Source organism: Polistes dominula, unplaced genomic scaffold, assembly GCF_049000335.1.
Source record: "Polistes dominula isolate Pdom_NZ unplaced genomic scaffold, Pdom_raw_medaka scaffold_35, whole genome shotgun sequence".
NCBI lineage: Eukaryota > Metazoa > Arthropoda > Insecta > Hymenoptera > Vespidae > Polistes > Polistes dominula.
In genome coordinates this window covers 3,804,921-3,821,605 of record NW_028300968.1, presented here as the reverse complement: position 1 = coordinate 3,821,605, position 16,685 = coordinate 3,804,921, and the positions used below count along the sequence as shown (strand labels likewise).

At 31.3% G+C, this 16,685-nt stretch overlaps 4 protein-coding genes across 5 annotated transcripts; 2 read left to right on the top strand and 2 right to left on the bottom strand.

Moving 5' to 3' along the window:
• Positions 1–4,175: 4,175 nt before the first annotated feature.
• Positions 4,176–11,399, top strand: LOC107068642 (uncharacterized). Of its 2 annotated transcripts, none has more exons than XM_089173217.1 (15): positions 4,176–5,183; positions 5,868–6,130; positions 6,654–6,819; positions 6,902–7,105; positions 7,203–7,292; positions 7,617–7,724; positions 7,871–7,977; positions 8,087–8,219; positions 8,286–8,413; positions 8,504–8,686; positions 8,790–8,992; positions 9,302–10,093; positions 10,203–10,566; positions 10,665–10,763; positions 10,853–11,399. In XM_089173217.1, exons 2-15 carry the CDS (start codon positions 5,985–5,987, stop codon positions 11,067–11,069), a joined length of 2,940 nt encoding a protein of 979 aa, XP_089029343.1. In that variant the 5' UTR covers positions 4,176–5,183; positions 5,868–5,984; the 3' UTR covers positions 11,070–11,399. The 2 variants fall into 2 exon arrangements, with proteins under 2 accessions (XP_089029343.1, XP_089029342.1); XM_089173216.1 differs by having other exon boundaries at positions 10,203–10,581.
• Tsen34 (tRNA splicing endonuclease subunit 34) lies at positions 11,193–13,134 on the top strand. The gene is made up of 5 exons (XM_015325429.2): positions 11,193–11,617; positions 11,811–12,082; positions 12,145–12,355; positions 12,468–12,629; positions 12,754–13,134. Exons 1-5 carry the CDS (start codon positions 11,389–11,391, stop codon positions 12,957–12,959), a joined length of 1,080 nt encoding a protein of 359 aa, XP_015180915.1. The 5' UTR covers positions 11,193–11,388; the 3' UTR covers positions 12,960–13,134.
• On the bottom strand, positions 12,898–13,931 carry mRpL27 (mitochondrial ribosomal protein L27). The gene is made up of 3 exons (XM_015325430.2): positions 13,706–13,931; positions 13,447–13,610; positions 12,898–13,366 (listed from the first exon to the last, which is right to left on the bottom strand). The coding sequence occupies exons 1-3, from the start codon at positions 13,785–13,787 to the stop codon at positions 13,163–13,165; spliced, it is 450 nt and encodes a 149-aa protein (XP_015180916.1). The 5' UTR covers positions 13,788–13,931; the 3' UTR covers positions 12,898–13,162.
• A 279-nt stretch (positions 13,932–14,210) lies between these two features.
• Caf1-105 (chromatin assembly factor 1, p105 subunit) lies at positions 14,211–16,653 on the bottom strand. Its single transcript, XM_015325327.2, has 7 exons — positions 16,528–16,653; positions 16,302–16,447; positions 16,088–16,220; positions 15,679–15,982; positions 15,319–15,582; positions 14,990–15,217; positions 14,211–14,901 (listed from the first exon to the last, which is right to left on the bottom strand). Exons 2-7 carry the CDS (start codon positions 16,443–16,445, stop codon positions 14,310–14,312), a joined length of 1,665 nt encoding a protein of 554 aa, XP_015180813.2. The 5' UTR covers positions 16,446–16,447; positions 16,528–16,653; the 3' UTR covers positions 14,211–14,309.
• Positions 16,654–16,685: the final 32 nt, after the last annotated feature.

The window sequence follows — 16,685 nt, the reverse complement described above, 5'->3', positions numbered from 1 at the left end:
AGTGGCCCATCCCGACCGAAAGGGAAATTCTCGAATTGCCGAACATAAAGAGATTATCGGTATTAACGACGCGAATTGAATCAGGAGGCATATTTCAGCGATTCTCTAGTTACACGCGGTTATTAAAAATGGCAGCTCAATGCCGGAGATGGCTTAAGACTTACCCATACAGGGGAGAAGTGTCGACCGCGGAAATAACAGAAACGGAACGACGCGTTTTAAAAATCGCGCAAGACGAACAATTTCACGCCGAGAGAGAAAGGTTAAAAACAGCGGGGGGAGTCAAGAGCACAAGGCTCGCCGCGTTAAATCCGATCCTTGACGAAGAAGGTTTAATTCGAATTGGGGGTCGACTTCGAAACGCAAATTTAAGTTTCCACGAGAAATATCCGATGTTATTGCGTGGGTGGTGCTCACACCACCACGTCACCGATCTCATTATCCGAAAACTCCATGAACAAATCTTTCACACCGGTATACAGACTACCCTCTATGCCCCTCGACAACATTTTTGGCTCCTCGACGGCAAGAATCAGGTGCGAAGAATCGTACGTTATTGCATACGTTGCATCCGATTCCGTGCATCCGGCATCCAGTATAAAATGGGGGATTTACCAAGCTGGCGAGTGCAGAAAGCCACTGCATTCTCCCACGTCGGAGTAGATTTCTTCGGTCCAATCTACGCGAAAGAAAAGAAGCACTGTAATAAAGATCGCGTTAAAATATACGGGTGTATCTTCATCTGCATGACTATCAAGGCTGTACACATCGAATTAGTCAGCGATCTGACTACAGATGCTTTTTTGGCCGCTTTCAGGCGTTTTATGAGTCGAAGAGCTGTTCCAACTCACATTTATTTTGATAACGGAACAAACTTCGTCGGGGTTAATAATTAGTTAACGGAATTATACGCCTTGATTGAGTCGGACGAATATAAAACAAAGGTCCATGATTTCGCAATAGATCGTAAAATCTCATGACATTTCAATCATCCCCTATTACTGATCGCTATACTTGAGGAGTGCGAGAGATGAGATCTTTCCATTATATATATTTCACATCGACGGTATTTTCCCGCGTGGTAACACCACGTGGGGCACTCTTATTGTATATTCAAATATCATCCAGGGTTTTTATGCCACAAGGCTTTTCCCTGACGAGCCAATAAAGCTTCGCATCTTTTATTGGCTCAATCACGTATTTTATTTTACACCTTAACCTAACTCTTTATTCTCCACTTCATAGCATATACCAAATTGCCAAAGGACTCTTAGTTGAGGAATTTAAGCCATAACAATATTTATTTAATATGTGTAACCGCGCAATGATGATAAGTTCGTGTGTGTGTATGTTAGTTATCAGAATACTTCCAGTAGATGATGATATTATGTGTGTGATGATCATTCTTGTTTGAGAGGAGGAGATTTATGTGCCGTCGGCAAGTATAATAGTGAATTGTGTTGTTTTCTACATGTTGTACAACAACCACCTTTGCATTGCATTGTTTTGTGTCCCGTTCGTAGACAATGGAGACAAATATTTGCTTGTCTTGCCGCGTTTATCCTCTTCTTAATTATTAATTATTATTATTATATAATATATATAATATATATAATTATATATTATATAATTATTAAAATAATTAATAAATTTTTCACATTTGAAAATTCGATGTTGAGCTTTGCAAACAGGATATGGTTTGATATTATCTGTTACAAATACTTGCGTTATTGGTGTCATCCTTGAAGATTCATATCCTGTTGGAGATTCTATGGTTAAAGCGCGTGATTCTAATGATCTTTGTATATGTCCTAACGCTATCACTCGTTCGTTATCATAGTTTACTTTCAAGACATTTCATGCTTCTTTGTAATTCTCATCGATGATATCAAATGAATCAATAAGCTTTGATGCACTTTCAATTAAAGCTGAGCGTAAGCACTGGAGCTTTTGCGCGTTTGACAAGCCTTGATGCTGATGTTTAATGGTCTTGAATGCATTTTCGAAAGTTCGCCAATGCTCGTGCTTTCCGTCAAATTTGGGAAGGTCTACCTTTGGTAATCTTAAGGTTGCAGTGTTATTGCTCACGTGGCGTAACCATATGCTACGTATCTGTATATGGTGTTAACCGATTCCTGGCATCTGCCAGTGCATCATAGAAATGGTCTAGTATTTCTAATCGTGTAGAAAGGTAATCTACTGTGGGTTCTAACTTTTCCAATTGAGTTTGTATGTCCTCAAATAAAATAAATGCTTCTTCTAATTTTTCAACACGAATCGCTAATGCCGTCTTATTGTCATGTTCCCCGAATTTATCGACAAATTTCTTAAAATGTGTTAGTTTTGCCTTTAAAACACCACGTCGATAAATTAACTCGGAAAGTTATTTTGCATTTTCATTAGCCATGATTTATGTAGGTAAATAGAATAGAATAGGAAAAGGATAGACTTAATAATTCTTTAGTATAACGAGCTTACCTTGATTGATTTACAAAGGATGATCTTGTGTAAAGAGATGTGGTCAATGTTGCCAATTTCTTCGTTGTTGTGGACCACATGTTGGATGACTGATCTGTCCGTACCTTGCTTTATGTTCACTCTTCACTTCACTCTTTACTTAATGTCTAATTATCTATGAATATGATCGCGCACTTGCGATACAGTAGATATATCCGATTGATATATCCGGCTCGAAGGACCAAAAATGATCGCGCGCACTATATATTATGCTGACGCGAATCCGTTTCAAAACTAACGTACAGGTTTTAAGTTGCAATTATAAGCGAGTTTGTACGGAAGGTCTCACGACGGTAAATTAATACAGTGTGAGTGGTTTTGTAGTATACTAAAGGCACTTCTTTAGTCAACAATGATTTATTAACTTGAGTCTTCGCGATTATGTTACAATTGTTCGATGTGGACTGTATAAATGTATGATGTATAATAGACAATGTGTATTACAGGCAAGAGTACTTAATGGACAGAACCCTCCTTACATTATTTCACGGGTTTTTATACATAAGTTAGTTACACCCCTTTGGAGAGGGAAGAACTTAAATGGAACTTATTGGCCAATAGTAGGAGGGTCCACCTACCAGGATCTCCCGATGGAAAATCTTATGTTTTTGGGAAAGGGAAACAATGCATAAAGAAACGTGATCTAGAATATCGGAATGTTATTTCTTTTTATGGTATCGTACGTGCTTAGATATGAATCAGAAACCTTCAAAGGGCCCGACACTGTATAAAGGGTTTTCATCGCACCATATGTTTTTTGATCATTGAGATAGTTTGGGAAATTATGACCCTTTGGAATTTCTTAATATTTAGGTAAACAATAACTTATATCTGCTACCTATCGTATTTCATGATATTTTATTTCATAGGCTTATCACAGGATCTGTTTCACAGAAATTGAATATTATAAAAAATAACAAATATAAAGTTTATCGTCTACAAAAGATTTGTGGTACTGAACATTTTCCAAGATTTTAGCTTCAAATTTTGTCAAAACGAATATTTTTTTTATGATACAGTAAAGTTACACAAAAAATTTTGATATTTTCGAAAAGTACACACTTTTTTCAACGTATGGGTGTAATTTTATTGATTTTGAATCTCTAGAATTTTTTTATAGTGAAAAAACGAAATTTTTCCATGCATTTTTTAACAAAATTTGTTAAAACGAAAATTTTTTATACGATGCAGTAAAGTTACAGAAAAACTTTTAATATTTTCGAAAAGTACACAATTTTTTGAAGATATGAGTATAATTTTATCGATTTTGAACAAAATAAATTAATTTTGTTAAAGAATTAAAAAAAAAAAGTGCGATTTAGCGACAAGCCTACAGAATAATAATCCGCTTGAATTTTTGGTTTCAGAATTTTTCCTTTTTTTTCGAGGACTCCACTTTGACTTAGAAAATCATAAACAATTTTATATAAAATGAAATCAAAAAAATTTTTTTGTACACTTTAAGACAATAATAAAAAGATATCTAAATTTCAAAACAATCACATTTTATTTTCATGTATAGAAAACGTCGAAATTTTGGGCGTTACTCCGAGCTTATACCTTAAGTCTCACAATTAGTTAGTTAACTCGAGCCAGTGCTGTCAGATCGTGGGTAAATCTTACCCTCTCCCAGTGCCACTGGGATTGCACACAATGAAAGTTTTCCATGTCCGTGTGTTGGGATGTCGAAAGAAGTCGAGTGTAACCGAAGTTGGCGGGCACGCCGGAGTGGCATACTATGAAAGCGACTCGTGTCGTCCGAACACATGGACACGAGTCGCTTTCATAGTGTGCCACTTCGTGGCCAACCGCCAACTTCGGTTACACTCGACTTCTTTCGACATCCCAAACACACGGACATGGAAAACTTTCATTGTGTGCAATCCCAGTGGCACAGGGAGAGGGTAAGATTTACCCACGATCTGACAGCACTGTCTGACAGCACTGATCCCAGAGACTTCAGCATGTCTGATCGACACAGGACCGTAAAAATTAGATGTGACACTCACTTCTGATTTCCACATCTGTTGAGAATTTTTCGGATTGGATTTTCAAAATCTGCAAAAAAGTACCAACTTTTTTAAACTTGATGACCTTTTTTTTTTAGTCTTCTGTCTTCTGTCGTAGGGCTGTCGTAGGGGTGATCAACCTGCCGAGTCGATGTTTTTCGAGATCTCGAATAAAAATCGATATTCAACTTACCTTTTTGCAAAATTTGATGAGTAAAAAAGAAAAAACTAAACTGTGATCTTATAATTTATTGTATATGTGACTTGTGACTGTGTGACAGCAGTGAGATGGGGGAAATAGGAGGCGCTGGACGCTGAGCAAGCGAGCGAAGCAAACAAAACAAAAACAACTTCGAGACATATCGATAAAATATCGAATTATCGTAATATCGATAATTATCGTACGAATGGGATCACTGTCAGTATCATGTTGAGCCAAAATTGTTCCTTAAGGGGTTTAGGGATCCTAAGGGGTTAAACATTTGTCCCCATCTAAACAGAAAAGCACGTACTACGTATGTTTAAATTTAAAGCACTGCCGCTAGGTGATGCCAAGTGTTTTTTTACTGCTTTGTTGATTGCACTTGGGCAAATTAAACATGGCCACCTGTCTATTTTGCAACCTGTGGATTGTGTAAACTATCTAGAATACTAATTGTAAGTAATGCAATATTCGCGTGAATAATGTTTTATGAAAAAATAGTTATCTTTTATTATGTACACTAAAAAGTTTTGAATCGATAATTTAAAGTGTATAAAATTTCCGAGAATGCAATACTTGTAAATTGCACATCTTTGTCATTTCTATGAAAACTTTACCTTAAGATTAATTATACCTAATGTTAACAAATTTTAATCAGGCTTATAATAAATTAAAATTCATTCTTTTTCTACGCTTCGAATTCCTTGAGTTGTTCGAAATTAAGCACCTTAAATTCTATTTATTGTAAATATTATTCCCGTTATACACGTGCTCAACGTTTCGAAAGTCATATAAACAACATTAAACAAAAGTATTTTCATAAAGGACAATGTTTTAACTTAATAATAATTTTTATGATTATAATTGAAATGATGAACCAATTATAATTATCACGGTAACGATTACCAACTTGAATAAGTTAAATCTATGTTGTGTCAAATATGTATGCTCTTTAGAAAAGTATAGAGATCTGTGTTATATATTCCTAATAAGTACGACATTTTAACGGTCCATTTTCCGCATTTGAAAGTCGTCTCTGTGTATATATGTACATAGTGTTAATATTCTACTTTATAACCAATAGATATATATTTTAACTATGTATATATTACATTATTTTTCATATTTTGTTCGATTAGACAATAACAAAGTTAAACAAGAAGAGTGAAAAGAATATAAGTAACATAAAGAAGATAAGCGAAATATTCTTAATCTTAATTTATATTTACGTGAACCTGAGTTTAAATAATAACGATATGGAGAATAATACCCGTAATACAAAATTCCATTTAAAAGTAATAGAAATAACAGAAGAAAATGCTCTCCTCCGAGAAGAAATGGCCAAATTAGACGATAGAAATTTATTTTTGGAAAGACAACAAAAATATTTGAAACGTCAATTGTATGTATTTAATAACATATTTTTTTATACTTATCATGTATTAAAAAGGGTTTCTAAAGCCACATAATTATCTAATTATCTAACAAAATTAATTGAATAGGATGCCTAATATACTTTGTACAGAAGTCTGAAGTCTGACAAGGGCTGGTCTTTTTTTCATCCTATCGTTTTTCCTACTCACTCTTACGCATATTTTGAAAAACGGTCTACGTATATGTTACCATTAAAGCGTGAAATCCTACATTTCGTAGGATAATTTTGTAATTTTTAAATTTTTCATGAAATATTCAAAGAGGCCGTTAAAGTATAAAATGAGCTAGAATTGTATACTTAAACTAGTTATTCTATGAAATAACGAAGTGCAATTGGTTGAAGCTTGAAATACAAATTTAATGTCAAGTATAGAAAAATATTCTTCAATTTTGTTCCACACGCTTTAACGATGATATATATAGAGATGTGATCTTTATTCATTTATCTCATTCTGAGGATCATTAAGTTTTATTCGTCAATTATTTCGCAGAGAACGAATCCACGAGAATTATAGTGAACTACAACGAGAATATGATGAACAAAAAGATACATTGGATGAAGTGAAAAGAAAAGAAAAAGAGGCCAATATAGCCCTGAAGAAGTCCTTACAAGAGCAACGAATATTACTTAAGAGATTAGAGACGGCCGAATTAGAGGTTGTAATGGATATGATCGTTTCTGTAGACGAGAAAAATCTTATGAATTCATAATTAGAATTTTTCGTGCACTTGCAATTAGGTGCTACAAATTACAAATCTAAAGGATAAATTAAAGGAAGTTACGAATGAAAGAGTCGAGTCTATGAAGATGAATGCTGAATTAGTCGAAAAATTAGAGAAAAATCATATCGAGTACGAATCGTTGCTTATATCAATTGCAAACTTGAAAAAGGCAAATGATAATCTTCGAAATAATTATGAAGCTCGCGAAAATGTAATTAAAGTAAGCCGATCTATACTTTTCTCATTTGAGATTAATGCTTTACTAAATAATATCTAAATTATTAAATTAAAAGATAATATCTATACCTATATTGCAGATGCTACGTGAAAATAATCAACAACTAGAAGAGGAAAATACGGAATTAAAATTATTACGAAGCGTGGATACCCATACTTCTATTGACCGAGTGAGTTCAATTTTCTCTTTCATTAATCGAATTCCGCATAAATATGTAAAAATCTTGAATTTTATTGACAGCCCTCTTAGTACTATCTGATGCAAAAGGATCTTAATAAGGTGTACATGTGTTGTTTGAGTAATAAATTATCTCTTTCAACCTATCTAAATGTTAGATACAATATATTTTACTATCCTTTTAATTATTTTGTAAATTTTTCATTGTTATCTTGTAATTTTATATTCTTTCCTAACTTCATTTAACTAACTCTATATTAATGGGTTTATTTCGTAAAATAAATAAATAATAATAATTTTCTGAATTAATTTATAGCTCTCACATTCCGACGAGGAATCATATTGCACGATACACGATTCTCCCTACACTATATTTAACGATTCAAACCATCAAGATTCCCTCTATGACGAATTGAAAGCATCTGTAAGTAGAAAAGCTTTATTTTCTATTATATTATAGAAAAAAAAATAAAGAGAAAAAAGAAGATAAAATCAAAGATATCAATATAAATGCTTAAACGAACAATTTTTCACGTTATTAATGGGTGCGCATGTGCGTTTGTTCTTTAGGGTTTTGCGAATATATGCAGCTGGAATGATACGATAAGTCGCGAATTGAAAAAGGAAGTGCAATGGTACGAATTAGAAATTCATAAACTTATACAACAAACCGAAAGGTGAATATATTCATTCATTTCAACTAATGTTTTATGCACGATATCAAGGCGAATAATTAAAATACCGGGATATATATATATATATATTTTGCTTTCTGATTTATTCAAGTATTTTCCAACAAACGTTGGTATTGACACGAAACGAGAAATGTGTTAATGTTAAGCACAATGTAATTGAGAGCTCTGAAAAGTTGAACAATTTGGAGATACTTAGACAAAGAATACAAATTCTACTGGATACGGTTAGTCACGTAAAGCAAGCAAATAGGAAATTAAATCATTATTAAAATAAAAATTGAATTTAATAGGTAAACGCAAAGCCCCCAGAAGCAGGCTTAGAAACCGATATTCAAATACAAACACAAAACTCTAGATCAAGAATAAATGTGTGCGATTTGTCTACTTTCAACTCTAACGAAGATCATGTGGAATATTTGTAAGTAAATTAATTACACAATAATATGTTTAAAAAAAAGAAAAAAGTAAAAGGTCTTAGAAATTACATCTTCTAATCGTTTAATTTTAGTTCAAAAAAAGATCAAATAATTACGTCTTACGACAATATCTCGAATGAAAAGCAAGAACCTAAAGTAATAATGGTGCCGGAAACTAGCACTGTCAATCCAATCATACAAACATTCCATCAAAATGTTCGACCTGTTACCAATTCGCACCCAAGTCCAACCAAAAAATCAATAAAAAACGTCAGGTTAATGCAACAAAACAGCTTAAGCTTTCTATCATATATCTACCTAATATATACATATTTATTTCGTTTAATTATTAATTATCCATTATTATTTATCTTGTAGTTTAATTTCATTGGAAAAAAGAACGATTCCATACACATCAACGAAGTGTCAGGATACCACTAACGATGCTTCCAAAATAAAATACGATACTTTTTGCCACAGTAATGGAAATAGTACGAAGGAAAATGAAGAACTACAATTTATGGATCATTTATCCTTACCAATAAACTTTCCAACTACATTCCAACCAGTTACTATTAAATGTAATTTATTTCTTTATATATACACGTATATATGTTACGAGCACTCTATAGAATGCCCATGCGAGGAGATTCTATAAAATGTTCAAAGACTTTCGATCAATCTTTAAAATGTGTTTCAATTGGCTATGTTTAGAGTACGACGGGGGGAGCCAGTCATTTTTAAATTTCCATGGTTTGTTTCACTTATGATAGCTTCAGATTTTTTTTGCGCATTTTATAGAATAAAACATTGCCCGTAATATATATATATATATATATATATATAAATAAAATATAAATAAATGAATACTAAAAGGACTATCGTTTTAGGCAATCGTAAATCAAAGTCCGAATCTAATCTACTTCCTACAAAGAAAACTTTATCTTCTCGTTCGCTTAATGTTATTATTCCATTATCAGGAACGGAGAAAATGAATGAGACTATTGAAATAAGAAAATCTTTCGACAACTCAACTTGTGAAGAAACAAAAACAGAAAACAAATTTCAGAGAGAATTTAAAGAAAAGAATGTGGAAAATGTAACAAACTCTTATGAATACAAATTCGGAGGTACTTATAGGTCTTTGAATGATAGTAGTGATTCTTCGGTTAGTTCATCATCTCTTCGATCTGAAAACCTACTCTTTGAAGATTTTTCTCTAGACGGATTAGAACAATGTCTATATGAATTAGAACGTCCTGTCCTGATGGCTCCTATGAAATTGAAATTACCGTTAAATAAAGTTACATCATTGAGCAAAGAGCCATATCTTACAGAAGGAAATTTCAATGCAGCGAGTAATAATACATTGATTGATAATACGAAAAGTGAATGTAATCATGAACCAAAACAAGATGAAATGACGACAAATTTCGAAGAAGGCAGTTTAATTAAGAGAAATTGTAATATTGTAAGCCCTGATAATTATCTAAACAATATCGATAAGGAAATCTATTCGATCAATGGTGAAACGTATTTAATAGATAAATCAACACCAAATCGTTACTATAGGACATCTATGAACTTTAGTAATTTTTCTAATATTGATCAAGAAAATAATACGGAAATCCATGTACCTGCTGCATACTCAACACCGATGCGCATCGATTCGAAAGATAAAAGTAAGGTTCATAGATGCGATATACATTTCTATAATTACTATAGAGTAGTTTATTATTATTATATGTGAACAACTAAATTCTATTTATATATTACGTTTCCGCCATATAGATTTTTTCAAAATGAAATATAGAAATGATCAAAATGATATAAACGAGTCGCTCGTACAGCAATTTGCCAATTTAAAAATGTCCAAGACAAAAATACCTATATTTAGGATATACGAAGATCCTTTGAAGAAGATGAGAATAGGAAACGAATGGATAAAAAACGTCGACACTGAAAATAAAAACAATAAACTTTCGATTTCGCTTAGTAATTTAGAAAATGTTGTGTATACGAAAAGGAAGGAGAATAACTCTGAGTATTCCGTAACTAAAGTAGCACAGAAAAATAATACGGAAAAAGGTATTAATATTGCAAATAAAAGCGAAAAAGAAATCGTGTCAACGTCGTTGGATGGTGAAAATCAAACGTATGATAGCAAAGAGTTGGTCAAATTTGTGTGTTTTTATCTTATAATATATATTGTATAATATAAATATATTAATCAAATTTAAACTATTATTTCAGAAATTTTCATAAATTACAAGATTGTAAATTCGATCGTTTTAACTTGACTAAGTTGAATATTCAGAATGACGAAGTAATTGTCAAAGAAACAGAATTACGGTAATATGCAAGTGATTATAGAGAAAAAGAATATTTTTCATAATATTTTTCATCCTTATCTTTTTTCTTTATTTTTTATTTTTTTCTAGTATTTGTCTAATTCATTATTTGAAAAACATTTTGATCTCACCATCGTGGCGTGTGCTCATTTTCTATTTACTGGTATTTCTTTTTGGATTCTATGCAGTGAGTGGTTTTTTATCAACGAGTATAAACGTTGGATCACCGTACAAATGGTGGTCGTTAGAAGAAATACTTAATGAATATTTTCCAATCGTAAACACGAGATTTCCGCCATTGTTATGAATATAAATATATTAAATCGATTTATATGTATATATATACTTATATATTCATATCAGCGGATATATGTAGTGTAAATATGCATTTAAACATAATAATTACATGTCACATAGGTATACATTGTATTATATTTAACACGGACGTTTGACTGCTACGTTGTTCGAATTCCAGAGACGTTTGTTTGTTTACTAATATTTGTCTACTACTTATGAAAGATCTTTCTAGGTATTTGAAAAGATATTAAAACAATGTCGTCGATTAAAATATTATTGACCCTTTTGTATATTTTGTGTGTATGTGTGTGTAATTAATAAAATATCCCATGAAAGCTCATTGTCGTCGTCGTCGTCGTCATTGTCGATCCGTTGGAATCGATCCTCGCGAAGTATCGATTATGCTTTTAGACGTTAACGCGAGGTGTTGCTGCAAAATATTTTGGAAAGATTGCAAAAATAAGCAAAAGAACTTTAAATATAAAAAGAAAAATTACACGTCAGATATGATAAATTTGACATTTTCACAAAATAATGTTTTCATATGGAACGCCTGCGGTAAAAACTTATTTTTTGTTATTATCGCTATGTTATTATGTTATAGGTTATAATATCTTAAATTACTTCATACATTTTATTTATTTATAACTGTGATGCCAAGTATAAAAGCTTCATTCAAATTGGAAAATAACGATTACAATAATATATTTTCTTTGTTTTCATTATCTTCCCTCTTCTCGTATTTTTAAAGATTGGTTAACACTGCGAAAGGAGCATAGGATAATTGGAGAATTAGTAGGTTGTCTTGCAAAATATCCTCGGCAAGAAGTACTTTCAGGTCTTCCATTGCTTTTATTTCCGGAAGAAGTTTCCCTTTTATTAGAAAAAGGAATTGCTCGTGTTGTTAAATATTCACACTTACAATACCCACCAAGTGAATCTTTAAAAGAAACTTTTGACCAATATAGGGAGATATTGTTTAAAGAACAAGAAAAGTGCTTAAAAGAAGAAAAAGAAAAACAGGTATTTTTCAAACTATATAAGCTTATAATGAATCTTTAAATATAATTATTAAATTATTATAGATTGAAGCAATGATGGATAAAATTGTGGAAGGAAAAAAACGAAAGATATTAGGTATGAAGACAAATAAAAAAAAACTACGAAAGCCTTTAGATAAAGATTCGCAGGAAGCGTTAAAAAATGTAAAATTAAATACTAAAGATCTCTTTGACGAACAAATGTCTAAATTACCTAAATTAGAAAAAAGTGAAGCACTTATACAGACACATACGGGTAGGTAATACAATGATATAATACAAAATGTTGACGGCATTGCATTTCGACCGTCGACCGATTTTTAATGCCAAATAAAAGTTGTCTTATAACTCTTAACTTTTTTTATTAGCATATCCACAATGGAATAAGGGTAACTTTGAAATAGTTCAATGGAAATATCCCAATACACCGCAAGAAAAACTTCGATATGAAACATTTAAAGACCTTTGGGAACGAGGATACTACATAACGACTGGAGAAAAATTTGGTGGTGATTTTTTATTATATCCAGGTATCTATTTATAGAGTTACTTTATGAAATGCGATAACTGCATTACCATTGAATCATTTATGAAGTGACTTTAAAGTGAAGAGACAATCTATAATTATTTCTATACATACGTGTATGTTCACAGGTGATCCTATTATGTTTCATTCTCAATTTATAATACAATGCAAAAACAGAAGCGAGGAAATACCAATTACAGAACTTGTTGGACAGTGTCGTACAGCAAGTCATGTTAGAAAAGTACAAGTATTTGCTACCTTTTCCGAAGATGGAAAAAGTGTAAAGTATCAATCATTTAAGTGGGCTGAAAACAATGGATTTGAAAACAGATAGCGAATGATTATGTAATAGTCTTAATTAATATTCATATTGTCATGTAAAGTAAATTTCTATACCTCCTAAACATCTGTTATTGTTGATTATTATTTTTAACTATGAAAAAATATGAAATAATTGCACTATTTACTTTAGATGTTTTCGCATTAAAATAAATGTTCTATAAAAATGACTCAACTAAATTCTATTAGTTTACGAATTCAAATAGTATTGATTAGTTTAAAACGATTGTGCTGAGGTTCGGGTATTACATTCACATGTTTCTTATAAATGGTTTGTCCTTCTCGATTTGCATAATTTAATCTCACCCAAGGATGATCCCAATTGAGATTAACCTTCTCGCAAGTTACCATCACGTTTCCTTTCTCCATAGCAAACAATGTTCCATTTTTTCCACAACCTACCTAAAGAAGAACATAATAAACATGGTACAATATTTGATCTATACTTTACAGTAAATAATTATAAAAAATAGTTTATTTACATTTAGCCCAGGATGAAATCTAGGTCTCAATTGAGTAGCGAGCATTTTTCCTGCCTGTACAAACTCACCATCGCTAACACGCAAACCTCTTAACTTTGGTCTTGTTTTAATAGTTTTATTTTTCGTACAGCTGCCTGCTTTCTTTGATGCATACCTGACACATTCTATTTAAAGAGAAAAAAAGAAATAAACAAAATGTCTTGGTTTTTCTGATCTTTTACTTCAGAATAAACATAACCTTAAGAAATTCACAACTTACCCCAATTAATAGCATTTGAATTTAATCCAAATTTGGTTACTTTTTGTGAAATGGATGAAATTATATTGGAAACAAGTGCCATTATAAATTTATATGACTATATTTGAAATGTACAGAATGCTTTATTTGTTATTTTTATATGACAATATGTATCAAAATAAATATGGATATATATATATACGTAACGCCATCTGTGTATTAGGATATAAGAATAAAAAAGAAATAATGTTACTCTACATCTGAAAGCTAGCATGTTTTATCATAAACTACAATAATTAATATATTAACTCTCAATATACATACATAACGATTGATTTAAACGATGGTTTACATAAATCGCTGCCAAACTTGGAATCGTTATTGGACGTAATGTGCTTTGAAGATAAATATATTTATCTAGTATGCTATAAGAGTCAACTTTGTTTGAAAAGAAACCATTCAGGTTCTGATTCCTCTGATCAGGAAGGAAACAATAATTAATAATGACAATAATGACTTAATATGCATGTATATATATATATATATATATATATATATATATATATATATCCAAAAATACAAATATTACACAATAATTATTACTAATAAAAGTATTAATTTTTATTTACATAATTACTGCGTAAAATAATTGATGATATTTATAACTTTTTTTTTTAGTACTAGAGAGAGTAATTAATTTCACCCTTCGTGGTGCCTTTTCCTTTTTAGATATTACAGAAGGTGTATCTATTTTAACAGATATATTACTTTTACTTGCTTTTGTGTCATTATCGCTTTCTTCATTAAAAACTAATTTAATATCTTCAGTTTCTTCCATAGTTTCATCATTTTGACTTTTGTATCGATCTTTGTGCTCCGATAAATTATTATCATTTTGTTCCATTTGCTCATTATTTTGATAACTAGTTTTTTTACATTTATCATCTAAACTGCGCTTTGTTATTTCTTTATTATATTTTATAACATCAACATCCATTGCATTATTATCTATATCGAGAATCAAAGTACTATCTTTCGTATCAATTTTAGTAGATTTCGTAATAGCTTCACTATTATTACTATTTCTAAGTTGAGATTGGGTCATTGTTGCACCTTTACTATCATCATACACATGGCCCAGTTCATTTTTGGAAAAATGTATTATCGAACAATAACCATCCGTAGAAGATACAACCAAGATATGTCCATCACTAGACCTATAAAGAAAAATTTGAAAAATTATATACATTTGTAATACTTGCGAACAACAATAATTTATATTCAATGATAAAATCTTTTACAGACCATGCAATGTCAGTCAATCTAGTGTAATGAATATTAGATATTACAGCTATTGGAGAAATTTGTTGAGTGTCGTAAATTAATATCGAATGTTGTGTTGCAACCGCAAATATTATTCTATAAGGTAATGCTATCATAGGAGTGGGTCCATCTTTTCTGAGTTCAAAATAAACAGGACAACATCGAATTGCTATTGTAGATTCATCCAAAGAAGGTAATATCATTATTGGTCTAAAAATAAATACAAATATTGTTATAATAGAGGATTGCGTTAGTGTTGCTTCTTTGGAAAATAACGCATATTTATGTATTCAAATACCAAAATACTCAACTCTTTTAAATTATGCCTTGAAAAGATAATCGTTGCATTTGATGTCTTTTCTATGGTATCTTGTGGTTCTATTATACCAGATGGAACAATTATTAATATTCCATCTATGGAGAAGGTTAGTCTTCTAAAAAATGATTTAAATGTATCGTCATAGAATAATCTAACTGTTTTGCCTCGTAAAGGATAATCAGGTGGTGTAGGAATATTAGACTTATGAACACGCTGTACCGTCTTTTTTGTAGAGATATCAACTAATCTGCACTGCCTAAAATAAATCAAATAATTCATTACAATTAATTGGTTGTAAAAATCATTGAAGGATTAAACTTAATGGGAAATATTATAACAGATTTGTAGATACCTATCGCTACTTATTGTACATATATATTGGTTACAAGGATCCCAGCTAACACCTTGCACAAATCCTTTTGAATCTGATAATATACCATTGCTACGACCTTTATTAATATCCCATAGAATTGCTGTGTTATCTACAGAACCAGATACTATGGAAGAAGAATCTGGCGACCAACAGATATCATAAACATCTTCTAAATGGCCTTTCAACACTTTCCACGAACTCCATTGTTCTTTATTCTCATTGTCATCGGGAGAGGTAAAAAAGTCACATTCCTCCTTCTGCTTCCATAAAATGATGATAGATTCTACAGAAATAAAAAACAAGTCCTTGTTTATTTTCTATAATTTCATTTCATTTCATTTTATTTCAATTTCTACTTGAATAATAGTATTTTAAAGAAGCAAAATACCATCGTCTGCTGAAGCAAGAATTTCTCTAGATGGTGAAAATCTGACAACATTTACTGCTTTTTGATGTCGTTCCAAATCTGCTACACATTTGATCGTTGTCGCACTATTTTCGCATGTCAAAACATGCCAAATCTAAATATAATTTTGTATATAACTCATTTTTATTATTCATCTAATCGTTTAATTTATCTAATTAATTTTTAATAATTTTACCAAAACATGGGAATCTGCTCCTCCAGTAGCTAGACGCCAAAACTTTTCACTTGTATTACTTTCATCACAGGGTTTATTTTGTATGTCGATGCTCAAAACTGGATCTCGATTATGCCAAGAAATTTCTGGAGTAGTACACTTCATCTCTTAAACGTTAATAATTCATTTAATCTCTAAAAAAACTTAAAAGCCCAAGGGTAACATTGATCTCTATAAAGGATTATACCGCCAAATCCAAAACACAAGGATTATATTAACTATCCAAGATAGGCAATGATATATTCAAAATAGAGACGCAAAAGGATTATGATCAAACCCCAGTGCTACCAATATCCGTTACAATTAACTCGAGACCCAATGTTCCTAGTACATTTATCTGTTCTA